At 35.6% G+C, this 21175-nt stretch overlaps 1 protein-coding gene and 1 non-coding gene across 2 annotated transcripts; one reads left to right on the plus strand and one right to left on the minus strand.

The window, feature by feature from the left end:
- The first annotated feature begins 1753 nt into the window (after positions 1 to 1753).
- PLL1 (poltergeist like 1) lies at positions 1754 to 9206 on the plus strand. Its single transcript, XM_086437144.1, has 4 exons — positions 1754 to 3765; positions 5392 to 5505; positions 5818 to 6082; positions 8579 to 9206. Exons 1-4 carry the CDS (start codon positions 1957 to 1959, stop codon positions 8701 to 8703), a joined length of 2313 nt encoding a protein of 770 aa, XP_086293270.1. The 5' UTR covers positions 1754 to 1956; the 3' UTR covers positions 8704 to 9206.
- A 5320-nt stretch (positions 9207 to 14526) lies between these two features.
- On the minus strand, positions 14527 to 14653 carry LOC147408233 (U6atac minor spliceosomal RNA). Its single transcript, XR_015177137.1, has one exon. It is a non-coding gene; the product is annotated as a U6atac minor spliceosomal RNA (small nuclear RNA).
- Between the last annotated feature and the right edge of the window lie 6522 nt (positions 14654 to 21175).

Raw genomic sequence — 21175 nt, forward strand, 5'->3', positions numbered from 1 at the left:
TATAATGGAATGAATGAACACAATTACTGTGGAGGGTATATCTTGGATAAGTGACATGTGGCAATCTCGATGAATCGTAATCGAAGAATCGAATTATGTGATAAGTTAACCGATCATCCGACCAGCATTAAAACTAATTTCCCAAGCTACATTGGTGTGGAGGTCGGAGCAAATCCTGTAAAATATGGGACGTTAGGTGTAACTACTCCCGCAACTGAGAGATTATGTGTAATTGTTCCTGTGGAAATCAAGGCAAATCGCTAAGTAGGTGCAACTACTCATGAGAGAATCATGGAGAAAATTCAGGAAGATCTAAGGATAGAAAACCCTATAAGTACAAGGGGGCAACACGTCAAAAATGTACAAAAAATCTTCTTTGAGAGTACTTTATTGTACTGGCACTAGAAATTCTAACTTGGGTGTCGGAGTGATTTTATTGCAAACCCTCCCCCAAGCACATAAAAAGGAGAAGACTTGCATCAAGGAGGATCTCAAGGTGGAGCAAGTTTTTTGCATCCAAAATTACCCAACCAATCCTAAACTTTTGAGTTAACATTTTGATGATCATGATGATATTTGACTTCGGTCCATTTCAAAAATCCAAAATAATGTAAGGTTTATTGTTCTTATTCCCAGCCCAAAAAATGTTTACAAATTTCATACTGTTTTGTTCAAGATTGATTTTTACAATATACTATTATCTATAAGTATTTTGATCAAAACAGTTTTGATTTTTCTTCTAGTTGATATATCATTTGACGACAATTTTATCATGGGTTATGGTTACTGTGGGGGGAAATTCTCGGATGTAGACATGTGGCTCGAACAATTTTCGGAAGCGTGGACTTGAAGCTCGGATTGAAGGCTTGATGGGTACACTTATCGGAATTTCTCGGACGCACGGATGCTCAGCTCGAGCGTACACCATCAACCCATCAAATAGCTAGGATAAAGTGCTCCGTAGATATCAGAGGTTAGTGTAGATCGGTAAGACGGATCTGACAGATGTGCCATTGATTGACAGCTCTGACAACCCATACCATGTCAGATTAGTTCTAATCACTCCAGGATTGACAGAGTAGTTGCAACTACCCCTGCAACTGACATGTCAGAGAGTAAGCAAACTGCCCTGAGTCACCTCAAAGAGTGACACAGAAAACGATCATAGTAGATGCCTATAAAAGAAAGAGGACCATGTATAAAAAGGAGGTTCTTTTTCTTTTTCTCTTTGAAAATAGATTAAGATTTACAGATTTAATTACCACAGTCTCTAACTTGATCGTCGGAGTGGGCTAATTCGCAGGTCCACCCGAGCAAAGAAAGAAGGAAAAGCGTAGATCGAAAATCAACATCTATAGTTACGATATCATTCGATTCCATGATTTCAAAAATCATTTGATACTAAGCTCGATATCGTTCATGAATGAGATGAAAACCAAATCATCAACATGTTTCTTCTTCTCCTTCTTTCATCTTGGTTCAGAGATGTGGTGAAAAAAATCTCTTGTCTTGGTCGAGATAACCACCGAGTCATCTTGGAATCGGAATGAGAGAATTATTGAGATTCAAAACCATGTTCTATATATTCTTCAACAAAATAGGCGCTGAAGGGCACATCGGTCCATCTAATAATGAAAATTTTAAATACAAACGATGCTTCCGCTCTGACATGGACATTCCACGTGGAAAATATTTTCTTACAGATGACCTGGATCCTTAAATTAAAAAAAAAAAACCAACAAAAATACGAAACACAGAGAAAAGCCTGAAGTCCAGATGTGACCGTCCAAAGAAGAGCAACAGGCAACAGCAGTAGTAGACGAGAAGAAAGCTTTAAAAATATATATAAAAGAAAACCAATCTCTCTCTCTCTCTCTCTGTGTCTGTCTCTTGTAGGCAAAACCGCGTTCAGATTTCTGTATCGGACACTACAATCACTATTCGGAATCAAATGAGATGGGAAGCGGTTTCTCTCGATTCTTCCCATGCGTCAATCAATCATCCAAAGAAAACCACCAATCGGATTTGATCTTCACGGCTACAGAGCCGTTAGACGAAACCCTAGGTCACTCCTTCTGTTACGTCCGCTCTTCAGCTCGCTTTCTCTCTCCTTCTCATTCTGATCGTCTCTCTCCTTCTCAATCCATCCGTCTCTCTCCTTCCCATGAACCCACCTTGAAAACCAGACCTGGTTTTACCGAAACCGCCTTTAAGTCCATCTCTGGTGCTTCTGTTAGCGCCAATACTTCAACTCCCAGAACTGTCCTCGAACATGATCATATTTACGATGATGCCATTGACTGTATTGGGACTGGAACTGGGAGTACCATTAGTGGGTTCGAGAGTACGTCCTCCTTCACTGCTCTTCCATTGCAGCCTATCCCCCGTAGTGATGCGTTGGGTTCGATTGAACGTGGGTTCTTCATGTCTGGACCGATCGAACGAGGGGCTCTCTCTGGACCGCTTGATGGGAATACTGGTCTTGTTGATAATCGAAATCAAATCCATTTCTCAGCTCCGCTTAATGGTGTCTATGTAAAAAAGAAGCGAAAGAAGGGTTTTTCGGGAATTCGGAAAGCTTTTTACAGGAATTTATCGGAAAAGAAACAACCTTGGGTTGTTCCGGTTCTCAATTTCGTTACCCGGAAAGATGGTCCAGGTTCAGGTCCTACCGCGGTTGAGGGAGGCGATGATTCAGAGGCGAAGAACGAGTATAATGTTCAATGGGCTCATGGGAAGGCTGGAGAGGATCGAGTGCATGTTGTTGTTTCAGAAGAACATGGGTGGCTCTTTGTTGGGATTTACGATGGCTTTAATGGCCCCGATGCGCCCGAATTCTTGATGGGTAATCTTTATCGTGCGGTTTTTAATGAGCTTGAAGGGTTGTTTTGGGAGGTTGAGGGTAGGGATGAAATTCAAGATGATGTGAAGGGCAATGAGGGAATTGACCCATCAGTGGAGAACTGCGGTGGAGAGGCGCGGAACGATGGGGTTGTGTTGGAGGATCGAAAAGATTCGAATTTGCCACCTTTGAGTTCAGGGTCAGTGAAGAGAGTGAGGTTCGAGTCGGATCAGATGGAATTAAGAAGAGGGAAGCTTCTTTGGGAATTTCTAGCCGAAGATGACCCAGATGATGGATTAGATCTTTCGGGTTCGGATCGGTTTGCATTTTCGGTTGATGATGCGATTCGTGTAAGTAATGCAGGTTCTGTTGCGAAGAGACGATCGTTACTGTTGTCTAAGATTAAAAATGGGTTCTCCAAGAACAAGGAGGGTCAAGGTCACAGCAGCAGATTTCTTCCATGGAGATATAATTGGGATAATAAAGAGAAAACTGAAGTTGAGAACAGAACTGAAGAGAGATCTTCTCAGAGCTTAAGGAAACGTAGAGTTGGTCCCATTGATCATGAGTTGGTTTTAAGGGCTATATCGCGGGCTCTGGAAGTTACTGAGCTCGCATACCTTGAAATGACTGACAAGGTTCTTGATCAAAACCCAGAGTTGGCTCTGATGGGTTCGTGTTTGTTGGTTGTGCTGATGAGAGACGAGGATGTGTACGTGATGAATTTGGGTGATAGTCGTGCCATTGTTGCGCAATATCAAACACAAGCAATTAATCCTTGTTCGGAGGATGCGGAGAGTATTGTTGAAGAGACCAGTGATGTTTGTGAGGGAGTAGATCCGGTTTTGAACGAAGCTACTGCTCAAACAATGAGGTTGACCGCGTTGCAGCTGTCAACCGATCACAGTACAAGCATTGAAGAAGTAAGTTTCAATTTCAAAAAAACAAACCATAAGTTCATTTATTTTGCGTGTGGAAATTCTTAAGGACGCATGAGCTTGTAATTTGATGCTATATGGAAATCAGTTCTTGCTTCAAAGTGTGCCTTGTCGCTGATCCCACTATAGGTCTTCAATTTATATGCACAAATCAGTAGACTTGACTTTATTTTTTATTACATATTGGGGTCATTTCCATGTCACCTCAAGTTTGCTTCTTATCTTGCATTTCCTATGTTACATTCATTCTATGAGCAATTTTTCTTAGCTGCCCAACAATCAATTCCATAAAGAATGGTTTGTCTCATCACTCTGTTTTTTTTTTATTGATTTGAGAAAAAAAAAAAAAATTCATTTCTGAGATTGCCATGGTAGATAGAAATATAAGCTTTGGGGTAAGTTGAAGTTAGATTATGGAGACTAAGCCTGGGGTCTAATTCATTCTGTTCGGTGAAAATGAAGATGGGATTCTCTAATGACCTTGACATAAAAACCTCTTAAGCCTATATAATCTCTTTATATGTGATTTGTTTCCTTGTCATTTTCGTTACAGTATCACTTCTTTATTTTTATATAAAAAGAGAAAAGGGTAATCCCTGATATTCAAAAGTCTCTTAGCAAAAACAAGGAACTATTATTTTTTGTGGTGCCTGATGTTACTGATCAACAAGGAGTATTGTTCATCATTTAACACAGTGCTCACCAGTCAAGCACTGTGTTATATTTTCGTTATTTCACTAGTATTATGTAAAACCCTATTTATATTTTCTTGTGATATATATTTCTCTTTTCAGTGAAAAGGGTGTAAGCTGTAACTATGAGTTTTATCTGCATAGAGGAATTGGCATGATCCATGGACGTACCTTAATCTCAAGGAAACCACGTAAATCTTTGTGTGATTTGTGTTTGTTTTTTCCGATTTGTTTCTTGGTTTGATTGCCCCTCTTTTCTTATATTATCCATCAAGATAGTTGCCCTGAATTATGGCTTCCCATTTAGATTTGGAGGTTGCAAAATTTATCCTTCAAATTCTTTGAGGATGGCAGACCATATAAATGACATGATCTCAATTTTCTTTTTTACCACTTTAATTTCTTTGTATGTATCTTAATTTTTTTTTTATATGCAATTCCTTTCTTTCCAAGTCCACAACAAAGAGCAAAATGAACCATTGTCCTCAAAATCTGCCAATTAACTTCAATCGGTGGTTGACCACTTTTGAATTCCCTTGTAATCAAAATTTCTTACCAAGGTTTTAAAAAAGAAAACTTATCACTTGTCAATTTTATGGCCTTGCTCTTCAATAAATCTTCATGGTGTTTGACGTTGTTTGGGTGTGGAATTGCTGTTGTTCTGACACATACTTCATTGACTGTGCAAGTCTCTTCTTTAACTTTGCTTCATTTAGTCATCATAGAATCTGATTTTTCAAAGTTAAAGATATCTAGTTGATCTTATTTTTAACCATAGGGTCTGGAGGTATGCTTCTTGATGGTCTCTTAGCTGAGAAATGTTCTTCAAAATTGTGATGGGCTTAGCTTTTCTTTTTTGATACTGGTGTATATCATCTCAGATTTCCTAACTTTTCCCTGTTCAATGTATTAAATGCAGGAAGTTCTCAGAATTAAGCAAGAACACCCAGATGACAATCAATGTATTGTCAATGATAGGGTGAAAGGTCGTCTTAAAGTTACTAGAGCATTTGGGGCTGGATTCCTCAAGCAGGTTTGTCCTCCCCAGTATTCTTCTTCTGATATTTGAAACATTGGCTATAAATCCCAAAAGAGTCTATTAAACTGGATAGTTAAGAGACACCCAATTAGACATAAGAGATTTTGTAGTTAGGCCACACTGATAGGTGAATCAAACATCCACCTCCCTTCCTATATCGCTTGCAAACCAAACAATGCTTTGACCATCTATAATGCCGGCTGGATGAATACTTAGTATTTTGTTTAATAAGTTTTTCACATGTTTTTGTTATCAAGAATATCTGTTTCTATTTGCATGACCTCTTGTATCTGTGTGTTGGTGCAGCCCAAGTTGAATAATGCATTACTGGAAATGTTCAGGAATGAGTATATTGGTACTACCCCATACATATCCTGTTGTCCTTCTCTTCGTCACCATAAACTCGGTCCCGATGACCAGTTTTTAATTCTCTCTTCGGATGGTCTGTATCAATATTTTAGCAATGAAGAAGTGGTTTCTCATGTTGAAAGTTTCATGGAGAAGTTTCCAGAAGGAGACCCTGCACAACACTTAATTGAGGAGCTTCTTTTTCGTGCAGCCAAGAAAGCTGGTAAGATAAATTTCCTAAGCTCACCTTCTGTTGCAATGTTCTATTTTCTTTGGGTTTTTTTGTCTCCATCCCATATGTGCTGTACAATAGTGTGGAAATAAATTTGTATAGTATTCCCAAAAATATGTAAAATAGGTGCATATCCATGCATTTGATTGCTCTATTATCAATTTTGATTATGACATGTAGATCCTTATTATCATCATCATATAGTACCATATGGTTGGTTGTAACTTCACCTAGCTAATAGGTCATCTAGTAAGTCTTAAGCACTCTCTACAAACAGTTGAACACAATTTTCTTTAACTTTTCACTAGAAGAGTGATGTAAAATGCTGGCTAGCTACCAAATTAGGTCAGGATATTACATTGTGAGCTGTCGTCTTTAGGCACTAAATATCCTGAAAGGTGCGATCAAATATTGGAAAGCCTTCTAACGATGTCCCAAGTTGCTTACGTCAGTATCTCATGGTAGCTTTTAGTGCCACCATGATCATCCTCATAGGTTTTCCGAATCCTAGCTGGTTCGGGATCTTCAACGAGCATCCATTGGAATTAAACTTCAGAAGGTAGGACTCCAAGGGCTTTATAACAAGTATAGAACCAAGACAGTACAAGAATACTACTATGGTAATGATTCTGATGGGGAGGAAGGGTTAGTAAAATTTGGTAGCCCAGAAATGCCCGACCATTTCGTTACCTTGTCCATTGTCAATAAGAATGGTGAGATTGGGGAGGATGCTTCCCATAAAATTAGAGCTGGATGGCCACCACCCCTTGGTGAGATGGTCAAGACCATGCCTCAGGAAGCAGAGGTCCTGAGTTTGAATCACTTCACCCCGTGTTGGCCATCACCCTGGTGCTTTGAAAGGCCAGGTACACAAGGCACGTGCTGGAAGTGGTGATGGGCGTATCCATGGGGTTAGTTGGACGAAGCCTGGATACCCATGTATCAAAAATAAAATAAAATTAGAGCTGGATGGTTAAAGTGGATCTGTGCTTTTCGATTGCTATGTGACCTATGCATCCCAATTAAACAAAAGGAAAATTTTATGGATGACACTAAGATTGCGTATGATTTGTGGAGTTTTGAGTGTTGGGCAATTAAGAAAAATGTGCATAGATTGAGGATAGTAGAGATGGATGAGTGAAAAACTGGAAATAAATGTTTTGAGGAAAATGAAGGAGTAACTGCAATAAGTGATAAACTAAGGGAAAGTTGAGTGAGATGGTTCGGTCATTTGCCACCAAGGCCAGTTAGAACCCCAATTGGAAGGAGTGCAATTTGAAGATTTTAAAAGAGCTAGAGGAAGACCAAAAAGAACGTGGATTGTAGGTATTGAGAGTGGAAATTACCACACTATAATTCACCAAAGAAATGGCTTTAGACGCATCCCTGTTTTTTATGAATATCTTATTTACTTATATGTAACAAAAAAAACAAATTTCGACAGGCCTTTAATGATGATGATAAACATCAGTTAGGTTCCTCTGAGGATAGAAAATGCTATTCACCGTGGTTTTCCTTTCGACGATTTCAGGTAGTCTAATCCATGATTTGATGTTCCATTCTAGATCGATTACTTGAATTGAAGCTCTAGCATATCCCCTTACAAACTTCCAGTTCATTAGATGGTGCTCTCCTTCCAAATTTCATGGTAAAATTTATAAGCATTAAAGAGTTGTCCAAAGCACTTTACTCAGCAGAACGGCTAGATGACTACTTTGCTTCAAAAGATCCATATAGGCTTTTATAGATTGGTCAACCCTTTTGAATTATATGATATCAGATATTTCAACCATGGTTTAAAATATCTGAATGCAATGTATAGGTCTATCGGCCCAAACTGATGCAAAACATTTGACCTCGAAACATTGAATGTTTTGGGTTTGCATTGGCCGATGCCGTATCATTTTTTTCATTAATTGAAACATTCAATCGATACGATATTTTAAATCACGATGCCAACATGCTCAGGATACCCATACTAAGAATCTATATTGAAAGTATCCATTACTAGTACTTGTAAGACTTCTGGATTACGATTTTCTTACTTCCTATGTAATTATTTATTATTTTCTTGAATATTCATTTTTTCCTCGTACGGTACCTTTATCTAGTCTCCTTAACATAGACCAGGCAAAAAATGTCTCCACTCATATCTGATGCAACCATTCACATAGAGGCCCTAACTTGGGGGAAGTGATTCCCCGACAACATCATAGTGCTAGTCTCAGTAGTAATATTCACATACACATCATCTTACATTGCTCAACCTAGTAATATCCACATACACATGTCAGGAATCTTATGGCGACCATTTTCAGACATTCCCAACCCTTGGGGCAAGTGAGCCAACTTATTTTTTTTATTGGGCTTAGTCTGACCTTTTTGGTGGGAATTAAGTAATTTGTGACATGGCCTTCATCTCATTTTCATTAAAATCACATGATTTCTGTCACTTTTAAAGCAAATGACCTTTTTTTTCCCCTTCAGGAATGGATTTCCATGAATTGTTGGACATCCCGCAAGGTGACCGTAGAAAGTACCATGACGATGTTACAGTTATGGTGATATCACTTGAAGGAAGAATTTGGAAGTCATCGGGAAAATACTTGTGAACCATTGCACACAATGGACTGCACCATTTTTTTAGTGATTTCTTTTGGATTCAAGTAATTTCAGCAAGTCAGGGATTCATCTCTCAACCCGAGTGGAAATCCCTACTAAGGGAAGTCTAGCTTGACTTGGCAAGGTCTGTTACTGACCCATTTTTCATGGGTCTTACATAGATTCTTTCATCTTATGCATTGGACTTAAACATCAAACAACGGGAAGGGCCAATGGCCACAGCTAATTTTAGATGTTCGCGAAGATTCCTTTGTTATGAAGCAGGGAGCAAAGATCGGTTTCAGGATGAACAATGGAAGTAATGCAAATTGGATTATTGGGAGTAGTTCATTCGGGGTTATGGTTTTTTTATGTTGGGATTTTCTCTAATGAGTGGGGGGAGGGGGTTATTAATAACTGATCTTGAACAATCCCTTTTTTTATTAAAAAAAAAAAAAAAAAAGTGAGCATTTGTAATTATGTAGGTGGTGATTCACCAAAGCGGTTTATAAAAGATGAATTTTTTTACCAGTACTCGTGTGTGTCTATTTTTTAAGGCTGAAAAATGAGCCTTAAAAGCATTCTCTCTCTCTCTCTCTCTCAACAAACAGAAAGAAGTAAAGGTTACTTGAAGCTGAAATGTACATAAAATCAGCTGTACTACTAGGTTAGTTGAAACGTCCTCAACTGTTTCTTTCTGTTATTTATTTATTTATGAAAAACTGAAATTTATTATGATAAAAACAAATTACCTAGTGAAATGATTCTGCTTTCTAGATAATATTAAGATAATGAAGACATTTTTATAGATTAATTACAACAATCATCGGGGTCTCCATGATATAACTTAATACACTAAAAGCATCTAGACAATAAAAATATAGGTCGGTAAATTTCCATGGGTTTGGGATCCATGAAACCGGTGAGAGATTGAATTTTAAACTGCACCCATTATAATCAACACTCCTGAGTGGCCACAATTTGTGCACCTAATTTCTTCCAATGCAATAGTTACTCCCTGAGGGAGAATTTTTGAGTTTCAGCACCCTTTCTTGGCAGAAAAAAAAAAAAAAAAAACTGGGGCCAATGTCTCCGGATGGTCTATGACTTGAAATAGAGTTTTGTTTTTTTTTTTTTTTTGTGTTTTTGCGTTTTGTTAAGCACATATTAAAGTGCAATAAATACACCTTGGGATTAAGCATATGAGGGTATTATGATAATAAAAGATTATTTTTCACATGGCAAGACCTTCACAAACATATACGACTACTGATTTTGATTTATCAACTTCCATGTTGGATTGAACAGGTCGCTCCGCAGTTACACGGTGATAACCTCACTCGAATGTTTGCTTATTGGACGGTAAGTTTGACCTAGATATTATTTTTTGCACTTTTAATCAAGTCTAGTACGTACTACTTATTGTTCAATTTGCATATTAACAGGTAGATGGTGGTAAGACGGGTTGTTTCAATACTCTTTGTTTAGGCTTCGTACAAGTTGATACAAATCATGTCATTGGCGATCCTGTAAAACCATCGTCTACATATGGTGGACCTCAATATTCAGTTTATGTTTTTGTTTTTCAGGTTCGACCGTTATTTAAAAATACCCTTTATTGCAATTTTAAACCATATTTAAATAACTTGCTAATTAATTTTTGTAATCAATTCAGTGCAGGATAATATAACTGGAAATTGGTGGTTGAGAATAAGTCACATAGATGTGGGCTATTGGCCAAAGTCATTACTCCCTCAGTTAGCTAATGGTGCTTCACATGTTGCCTGGGGAGGATTAGTAAAAGGCCCAACTAACAAACCGAGCACACCAATGGGGAATGGACATATTCCAACTTATATAAGTTTGCTACATCCATATGGTTAATGCCTCCAATTATTTGATAAATCCGAGTGAACATCACGTTAAGACATCTTCAAATTGTCCTAAAGGTTACCACCTTCAATATTATGGGTATTTAAACGAATTTTTTGGGCACGCATTCTTGTTTGGTGGACCTGGAGGAACTTGTGGAACATAAGACAATGTTTATCTTCAATGTTGCCCAAAATGCACATGATATGCAATATGAAGTGTTTGAACCAATAATAATCTGAATTTCAGAGCTTCAAGAATGTTGTTTATTGTAATCTTGGTCGTATTGTCTTCGTCGCAAGGAGTTCACTTTCAAGAAAGGAACTTTCCATAAGGGTTCTGGCCTATGAAACCAAACCCTCGACTTGAGGACAAAGATTCGATGGTTTTAAGTTTATCCACCTCAATGTTGGGCACATTCGAAACATCCACTTTTCATTTGAGGCTAAGGATAGGTACATGACTACCCTCAATTCTTCATAAACAAGTATGTATTTGAACAATTTATGAATATCCTTCATAAAAATTTCAAAAATATTCTCTTTAGCTTAGCAAATATCCTGAAAAATTCATCTATTTTGTTCCCTCACACATGATAAATCACAACACAAAAACTAACAATGATGAATGCACGCAGTAAATCATACATACATGGTCTATACGTGACTGATGTGGCAAGGGCACATAACCGCAAATCTTTTTCTCTGTGTATCCCGAAGAAAAAAATTCTCTTGCTTGGAAATTGAAAACCAACCCTCAATTCATTAATCCTTGTATCTAATTTTTTTTCTATATTTTACAGCCACTAATGTCTACATATGGTGGAACCCAATATGCAGTTTATGTTGTTGTGGTTCAGGTTCGAGTGTTATTTAAAAAGTCTTTTATTGCAATTAATTTAAAACTATTTTTAAATAACTTAATTTCTAATTAATTTAAGTAATCATGACAGGATCATATCACTGGAAATTGGAGGTTATATTTTGCTGACTTAAGTGTAACTTACTCCCTCAGTTAGCTAATGGGGCTTCACATGTTGGCTGGGGAGGATTAGTAAAAGGTTCCACTAACAAAAGCGAGCACGCCAATGGGGAATGGCCATTTTCCAGCTTATAACTTTCAAAAGGCATGTTATTTTCTTGCAATAAAAACGGCGAATGCATCTAATAATTTGATAAATCCTAGCGATCATGACACGGTAACATATTCAGACTGTCCTGAAGGTTGCCATGTTCAATATTATGGGTATATAGGCAAATTTTTGGGGCACGCATTCTTGTTAGGTGGACCTGGAGGAACTAATTGTGGAATATAAGACAATGTCTATATATCTTCAATAAAGTTAAAATAAAGAAAAGTAAAAGGAGTCTAGTTATTAGGAAGATATCCAATATGGAGTGTTTCAACTAACAACAATCTTGAATTAATGTTGCTTATCATAATCTTGTTCATCTCATCTTTGTTACAAGGAGACCACGTGCAATAAGAATTCTGGCCTATGAACCAAACCCTCCACGTGAGGGCAAAGATTCGTCCAAAGTTAATTTTAAGACTAATGCTGGAGTGACACAAGGGGGAAAGCATCTGACATGGTGGTTTTTTTACTTGTATCTCGCGGAAAAGCATTTACGGTTATGTGCGCACCACCATGTCAGATGTGATCCCCGTGTGTGACCCAGCACCACTCTATTTTTGACCACCCCATAGTGGGGTGCATTCGAAACATTGACTTTTCATTTTATATTGTTCTATTTTATTATTATAATTATTTTATTTTATAAGAATTTATGTTATATTAATGTAATAAAAAAAAAAAAAAAAAGAGATTTTGAAAACATAAAAATATATCTCTATATATAAGGCTTGGTTCCGTTGATTAAAGAAATAACATAAGAACTTGACTATGTAAATACGAAATCCAATGGTTAAAAATTATCATCGAGAAAAGCATAATTGGAATATGTATTATTAAGATATGCATATCTCAACCGTTAGATTTTGTGTGTAAACGATCAAGATCTTGACATATTTCTTGAGTCAATGGAACCCAACCCATATATATATATATATATATATTATATAGGGTCCCGTTCGGCACCCTAAGTTTTACCACACACTTTAACAAACGCGTTTTGTCTTACATGGGTTAGAAGTTTCGGAATGAGCTGATTTTTGGTGAGGATGATCTCTATGGTGAGGAGATCATCCTCACCAAAAATCAGCTCATTCCAAAACTTCTAACCCCGTCAAAAATGGTTTACAAAAAATGGACGGTCCACAATTTTTCAACGTGTAAACATGGGGCTAAACTTTCGGAATGGGCTGATTTTTGGGGAGGATGATCTTCTAATCATAGAGATCATTCTCACCAAAAATCAGCCCATTCCAAAATTTATAACCCATGTAAGACAAAAAACGTTGTTAAAGTGTGTGGTAAAACTTAGGGTGCTGAACATTTCCCATATATATATATATATATATATATATAGGGTAGCGTTCAATGGCCAACAGTTTGGCAAACACATTTTTCAAAACATGGGTTAGAGGTCTTGGAATGTGCTGATTTTTGGTGAGGATGATCTCTACGGTGAGGAGATCATCATCACCAAAAATCAGCCCATTCCAAAACTTCTAACCCCATCAAAAATGATTTACAAAAAGTGGATGGTTCACGATTTTTCAACTTGTAAACTGGGGCTAGAAGTTTTGGAATGAGCTGATTTTTGGTGAGGATGATCTCCTCACCGTAGTGATCATCCTCACCAAAAATCAGCCCATTCCAAGACCTCTAACCCATGTTTTGAAAAAGTGTTTGGGAGACAATGCTGGGAGACAAAATTTATCATTCCAATAATATCCCACCAGTTTTATTATGTTTCCCCTTTTAACTCCCTTACCAATAATACTACTCTAACTTTAGTATCTTTTCTTTTTTATCCCTCTAACCCCAAAGAGAATGTTCGTGTGGCACGAGCAAATTTTGGTATAAGCAGATATAGATGGATCCATATCCAAGCATATGTGACTCGGGTAAAGGTCATCAAACCATTTTCGGCCAATTTTTATATTCAAAACTACTAAATCTGTCAAATTTGCATTTTAGATATGCTGAAATAGGCTCTTAGCACCCATTGCTTCTATTGGAAACTCATAAACAACGAAATGGGCTCATCCCCAAGAGACTTCTTTTCTTGCAAGACATATAGTGACATACCCCATGCCACCTCATTCTCCCAGCCTCACCCAAAATCTTTCCTCAAAACAGAGAAAGTAATAGCATCAGGCTACAACCCACTTGCACTTCCCCTCTTACACAAACCCAACACCTACTACTTTCCCCCAACTCAGCAAAAACAAAAAAGAATAATGCTGAAGTGACCTCCTTCTGAATCTCATATCGCACTTCTTGACATGAAAGTGTATGGGAACCATAGATACTTTTCATCGAGATACGAGTGAAAAAGCATCTATGATTTCACATCAAGAAGTGTGATATGAGGTTCTAGCTTGAAGTCATTTTAGCATGACTAAATAAAAAATAAAAAATCTAAAATAGCAGAGTAAGTTACCGAAAACTAGACTTGTACTTCTTTCCAAATCTCAGACACTTCGTGGTGACAACTATAAAAGATGGCTTAAAGAGGGAATAAAATATTATAGGTCTTGAGCCAATTGAACAAAAGATGGATTTCCCACCAAGACTTGAATTAAGGGTGTTTAAAAAAAAAAAAAAAAAAATCTTAATGGGCAGTGAGATTTCTTTGAGTGGTGAAAAGCATCAGTTTGGTATGGGGTTCCGATTCATTGAGCTTCTTTCAGCACAGCTGTAGTGTTTGATCTGATTGGGGTTCTGTTAAAGTGGGAGAAATTGCAGAGATTTGATCTGATTAGGGTTTTGTTAAATTAGGAGAAATGAAATTGCAGGGAGTGGGATCTATGTGAAGAATTGGAAAAAAAAAAAAAAAAAATTGTGGATAAGATCCACTGAAATGGGTAAGCCTCAACCGTGTGTCGTATGTAACAGGTACGCTTGAAAATTGTTCCCGACAGGGTCGGGAGATGCCAACAATATCTCATTTCCATTAACACAACTAAAAGTTCTGAAAGAGCTATGTATAAAATAGAAATGTTTTCATTTGCAAGCGATGTGGGACTAAAGATTTCCACCAGTGCATAATAGTTCACCCTGTCACATGGTTATAAATATAATCCAAGACCTAAATGATCCATCTGAATCATCTTGATATCATTTGTGAACGAACAAATATTCGATGTGAATCATTTTGCAAATTAACTTCTTTGAGATCTCATATTAATGGTCGATCGAGTCAGTCATGTTTTTGTATTTTTTTAATAATTTAAAATTTGATTATCTAAATGAAATATAATCCCTGACTAAGAATCTTCTGATAAAAAATAATATAATTATTAGAAAATAAAAATATGTAATTGATAATTCTAAAACAAGTTAAGCGATTTATCTCATTTGAGACGAGATGACTCGGACAAGTCAAATCGATATCAATGAGGGACGAGACGATATGGAATAGTGAGTTATAAGACCATGTGGAAGCACGGCAATATGATATTCCAGACCATCAATCGGCTAACTCGAGGTGGGCCAAGCTAAACTGGCTCTATCCTATAGATGCGGGCGGCACCTTAACCCAATCTTGTGCCTGCGTTGAGCATGAATTGGCCAACCCTTAGCTTGGCTCAAACTGAGTCTGGAATGAGTTTTGGGTTTGTCGAAATTGATTCATAAAATTTTCACTGGGTCTACTATGGACAGGATTTTGGATGTCATATTATGATCATTGACAAAACATAATTGAGAATATTCTAGCATTATTATTCCTATAGAAAAGTTGATATTAAATAATTCCAATTTGTTTACTCTAAATCAATTTTTCGTGAGGCTTCAATGCCTAAGTTAATAATGTATTTAACTTTCAATATTGCAATGGCATAATGGTATGATGAAAAGTTAATTTGTTAGAATTTTACTAAAGAACTCTTTTAATTTTCAATAGTATATTTAGGTAAGGGTCTGATGCAAATTCAAAATCACCCTAGTTAATATTTTAAATAACAAAATTATACTTTCATAATATTTAATTATAAACTAGATTATAAAATTATACTATTTATTTAAATTTTTTAAAATAATAATAATAATTATTATTATTTATGATAGGGGTTTTGGACCCGTAGGCCAGACTACCAGGGGTGAGGCAATTGGCTCTTTAGAGTACCATAACTCACCCAAACCCCCAGATAAATACAAATACCCTACAAACCACACATACTAAGTAAGTAGGGATAAATTCCTGTGATTAACCAACGAGGTAAGATATGTGCAAAAAACAGAGCATGTTCTTATATAACATGAATACAATTTAGGCTTGCAACAATTCCAAGAACTATTTCACACCATGTACTAAGCCACGAGAAAAATAAAATGAGGTTCAAAACTACGCCAAAACCAACTTCACGTCAATAATGCCTAAAAATTGATGCTCAAATACTCAATTGAACCAATCTATGTGTAAATATACCTATTGAATTGGCCATGGTTTAGAGCATATGAATTGAAAAACTCTATCGATGGAGGGAGAGACATATGCTAATTGGGACATAATTTTGAAGGATCGATATGCTAATTGGTTTCATCACCATTCTTGAGTGGTGTGGAAGATGGATGAGCCTAAATGTTATTATATTTAGAACGATTTACAATAACAAATAGGTTAACAATGGAGGGAGGATTAAAGATCTAAATTTCGCAAACGGGCTTTTAGTGGATAAAATATAACAACCCAAGCCCAACCCAAATTTGAAGTTTCTAGTCCAAGCCAAAATGTAGTCTGTTTGAATTGAACCCGCCCAATATATCATGGGGTAGCTTATGTTTTCAGGCCCAAGACCCATAAATATCCAGCCCACCCATTAAAAGACAGACTAAAAATAACCCTGCTTGGTAATTTCAAATCATTTTTTTTCATGCCCATCTGAGTACCCAAGCCCATGAGTTTAAAAAAAAAACGACCTTGAATCCAATACTCACAAGAGTGTCATGTGTCATAGTAAGAGGGAGGGGACAGCAAATCTAAAACTAATTTATTGATTTATATTATTTCTTTTGTGGGAGACAAAGAATAGATTCCATTAATCTCTTTTAAAATGCTCATCATTAGGCATAAAAAGAATCACAAATTGGATTCTATAGAATCGGCACATAATTTGATAAAATTAATTTTATAAGTCTCCACTACTTTCAGCAAAGAAGAAATGATAAGACTGATCAAAATGAACCTTGACATAGTTCCTCATTTCTAAGCAGTGTAAAACTATTATAATGACTGAAATATTCCCATTTGCAATATGGAATTGAAATGTGAAAATTTACATTATTTTCTTAAAAATTTGATAACATTTTTTTTAAATATCGATAAACTTGTTTTGACGAGATATTAGTAATTTGATTACAAAGAGAATTGTACCCTAGGTCTATGATATCTATATCTATATACATAGTTAAGAGTTTAATGATTCAATCATTTTGTTCGGGGTGCCGCTTCCGCTTCCAAATCTTGTTCTGACGTTTTGAGAGTGAATTTAAAAGTATTGTTGAATTACATAATTAATTTGAAATATTCAGAGTTGAAGAAACTTCAACCATTAAAATATATTTGGTCTTGGTTCCATAGTTCGATTTTTTTGACACGTTGCAAAACAACTTTGAGGTCGTGGGTTCAAGTCCAGCTTATCCATAAAAAAATCATTATAATATTATATTATTTATTTAGTCACTAATGATAATGATAATATATGAACCAAGAATTATTTTATTGTCATAATTAATTGGAGGTCGTGAGTAACATAACTACACTAGCTATGTAACCAAGACATGGTTGCAAGGGGAGTTAAAATATAACAACTACGAACCACATGGGGGCATGATTGCATTTCTAATAAATAATTTATTAAATAAAATATATTATTTTCTTAAAAATTATTAATTATAATTTTTTTTTTTTCAAAAAAAAAAAACAATTAATAATGGATTCGTCAAAATAAATAAAGCATATAACAATAAAAATGATACTTTGAGTATATCACATATGACTCAATCCATAATGCTTTAGAAGTGCTCTACACTCTAATATATTTTTGTACTTGACGCTCCCATTCCTTCTCTCGCACCCACTTCACGCTCTGGTCATATATGAAGACTATTACGTCAACATGTTTTTCTTCTCCTTAGCATGCTTTTAAAAATATGAATATTTAGTGATTATAGATTGATCAATATGACAAACTTCAAAAGGCATTGATTTTTAGATGTAATATTTTCACCCATGTTTGTATTAATTATATTTTTATATATAGATTGATAGATAATTTATTTATTAAAATATTTAATATTTTAAATTTGTATCATTGTTTGTATTTTCGTTATCTATAACATATAATTTTTTTTTATAAATATTATTGTTGAATTTGTAACTTGCATAAATATTTGAATTATGTATATAAACGAACCAAATTAACAAATTGAAGTATTGAATTAAGGCAAATTGAGAAATGAATTCTTTCCTCTTTGAACTCATTAAATTTGCTTTAGTGCCGAACCTCTGATTTCATTGACAAACCATGTAACATATGTTTGGGAAATTGGGTGTTAACCTCTTAAACTTTAAAGAAAAAAAAAACCATAATAACCAATCTTACTATAAAGTAAGCATCTGTTAGCATTGTGCAATGCCAACAAATCCTTGCTATTAAAAAATAGTAATGGTGACTAAGTCCCAAAAGACTATTAAAAAATGTCACAATGACATTAAAACCTCTCTCTCTCTCTCTCTCTGAAATGATCGATGACTTTAGATTGGTGCAAAAGTGGTCCTGATAGAAATTATTAGACTTAGATCCAATCCGACCATAATCGGATAAATCATTTTAAGTTTAGACCCAAACAAAAATGATTAAGTATTGTTCTAGATCTAATATATCTCTCTATATATTCGAAAAAACACCATTACTTTCATCCAAATTGAAATGATAGATATATAGGGTGGCGTTCGGGAGTCAACACATTTGTCCTATGTGGCTTAAAAGTTTTTAATTGAGTTGATTTTTGATAAGAATGATCTCTATAGTGAGGAGATCATCCTCATTGAAAATCAGTCGAATCTGAAACTTCTAAATCCATCAAAAGAAGTTTAGAATTGTGAATGGTCGATTTTTTATTGAAAATTTGAAAATCACTTTTGATGAACTTAAAAATTTCAGATTCAACTGATTTTTTGTGAGGATGTTGATCCAAAATTGACCTGATACATTATCAAATTTGATTCTTATCGGATTGAAATGGACCAAGAAATTCTGGTGACACCCTTGATCCAAATCCATATTTATCTTAAGAAGTTTGTTTGTACCAAGTGAAAGTTGCACCTCGCCTTAAAAATAAATTTGTCTTTGAGCCCCCCCCAGACTTAGGTATTTTGTCATAGACTACTAAAAATGACCTAAATAGCCTTTTCTATAATAAAACCCATGAATTTTCACCTCAAAACTAGTCAGCTTCATATTCTTCAACTTTATCTGATAATTATAGTTTGCCCCCCAGTACAAAAATATATATAGGTTCCATCCCTGTCGGAATGGATCGGTTTTGGGGGCTGATCCAACCCATTGACAAGCATATAATTTGTCCAAGGATCTTCCACAATGAAAGTCAGTCCTAAGTTATTGAAGCGTGTTTCATGATCCACAGTAATAACATACATCTTTTAATAATTGGAGGAGACATATGTAATTGAGCTTTTTAGCTTTTTGTGATAGATTAGCGTCCACAAGTTGCTTTTTCCAAATTACCAATTATTAAGCTTCACAATCCAGCTTGGGATGCTGCCAAATGACTTGAAACATTTTTCCGTCACTTGTGGATTGAATATTTTTAAAGTCATCACAAGACTAATCATCAACCGTTGCTTCTTCACAGCTGACATCACACATCACATTTTAACTCGACAAAGTGGACCGAAAGCAAAGACCAAACAGCGACAACTAAAGGGATAAGGTGGTCATCACCAATTCCCCATAAAACAAACAAACACACCCTTATTTTCCCATTTTCACTCATATCGTCCCCCCTCTTTTATCTCATCTCATTCAAACTACACCTCCTATCTTAGCTGACTAAACAGTTTTATTACCATTACCATTACAAAGTTCAAATTCAAATCTCATTACTCTTTTGGGTCACCATTAGAGATCGAGTTGACTCTTTGAAACCATCCCATATTCGACCAATCATATTTTTTACGCTGATTTACCAAACGTGCACTTAAAATTTTGAAATTTCTATTTTTATTCCAGTGTACCAATCGAAAATTTCAAAAATGGTAAATAGCTATTTAATAAATTATTATTATTATTTTTTTGTGCTATATATAGAGGAAAAATTAAGTTAAAATTTAAAATATCCTTCTAAAAAAATGTGTTGTTTAATAATAACTTCTAAGAGGTATTTTAGTAAATTAATTTTTTTTTTTCCTTATTTGATAATCTTTTTTTCATAAATAGTAATCAGTAATTGACCCCTTTGGGAATTAAAATGAATAGCATGCTGAAATGAAAATTTCACAATCTTCTCTACCTTTTCGGTAACTTCTTCAATATTTTATATATAAGCAATTATTATTTTTCTACTACAAAATGAATTCATAAAATTCAATCGTATCATTTTATTTTATATAGATCATAAATATTTATATTATTAAAGATTAATTAATTTTATAAGGAAAAATACTAGAATAACACAGACTGAGACACAAAAGTGAAAAAAATGATGTGGTGGTTCACACATTACCGTAGATGCCTTTTACTCGTATCTCGCGGAAAAAGCATCTACACTAATGTGCGCAACACCCCCAGCACGACTCTTTTATAAAAGCATCAAAATTGGTCAACTTGGCCAAGATTTTCAAAAATGTCAGGCAAGGCACCTTGGATGCCATGATCGTTATTCAATCTAATGATTGATACACATTGACTCATCCGCTTATTTATTACGTTAGAGACCTAGATGTACGGGCTGCAACTTGGGTGGGCCAAACCCGAACCTGATTGGTTCAACCCAGCCTTGGGTCAGGTTTGGGGCACGATGAGCTAGGGTTCAGGCTTGGGGTTGGACAGTATTTTTGTTGACCGATTCAAATCAGATTGGGTTCGGCCAAAGACACATGGATTGTCGAATCCGAATTTAATATGATTATAATTTAAAAATATTTTTATATATCTTTTGACTTTTTCTCAGTAGTAATTCACATTTCAAACTTTAATTACTCACCATCATTTTTTTTAGTATAAATAATTAAAAATTTTATATTTATTTAAATACAACTTATTTTGTATAAGTCATTATTACTACTAAATTATCTAGTACTAATGACGAATGAGCCAACCCAACTTACTGACTTGGGTTGGGCGTTTTATGCTTGAGGTCGGATTGGTATTTGTCAAGTGTGGGTTGATCCCCAACCCATTTGAGTTGCAACCCTACCTAGACGACATGCAAAAGCCTACGCTCTTGGATGAGTTTTC

This window comes from Akebia trifoliata, chromosome 3 (assembly GCF_017979445.1).
Source record: "Akebia trifoliata isolate Shusen 1 chromosome 3, ASM1797944v1, whole genome shotgun sequence".
NCBI classification, from domain to species: Eukaryota; Viridiplantae; Streptophyta; class Magnoliopsida; order Ranunculales; family Lardizabalaceae; genus Akebia; species Akebia trifoliata.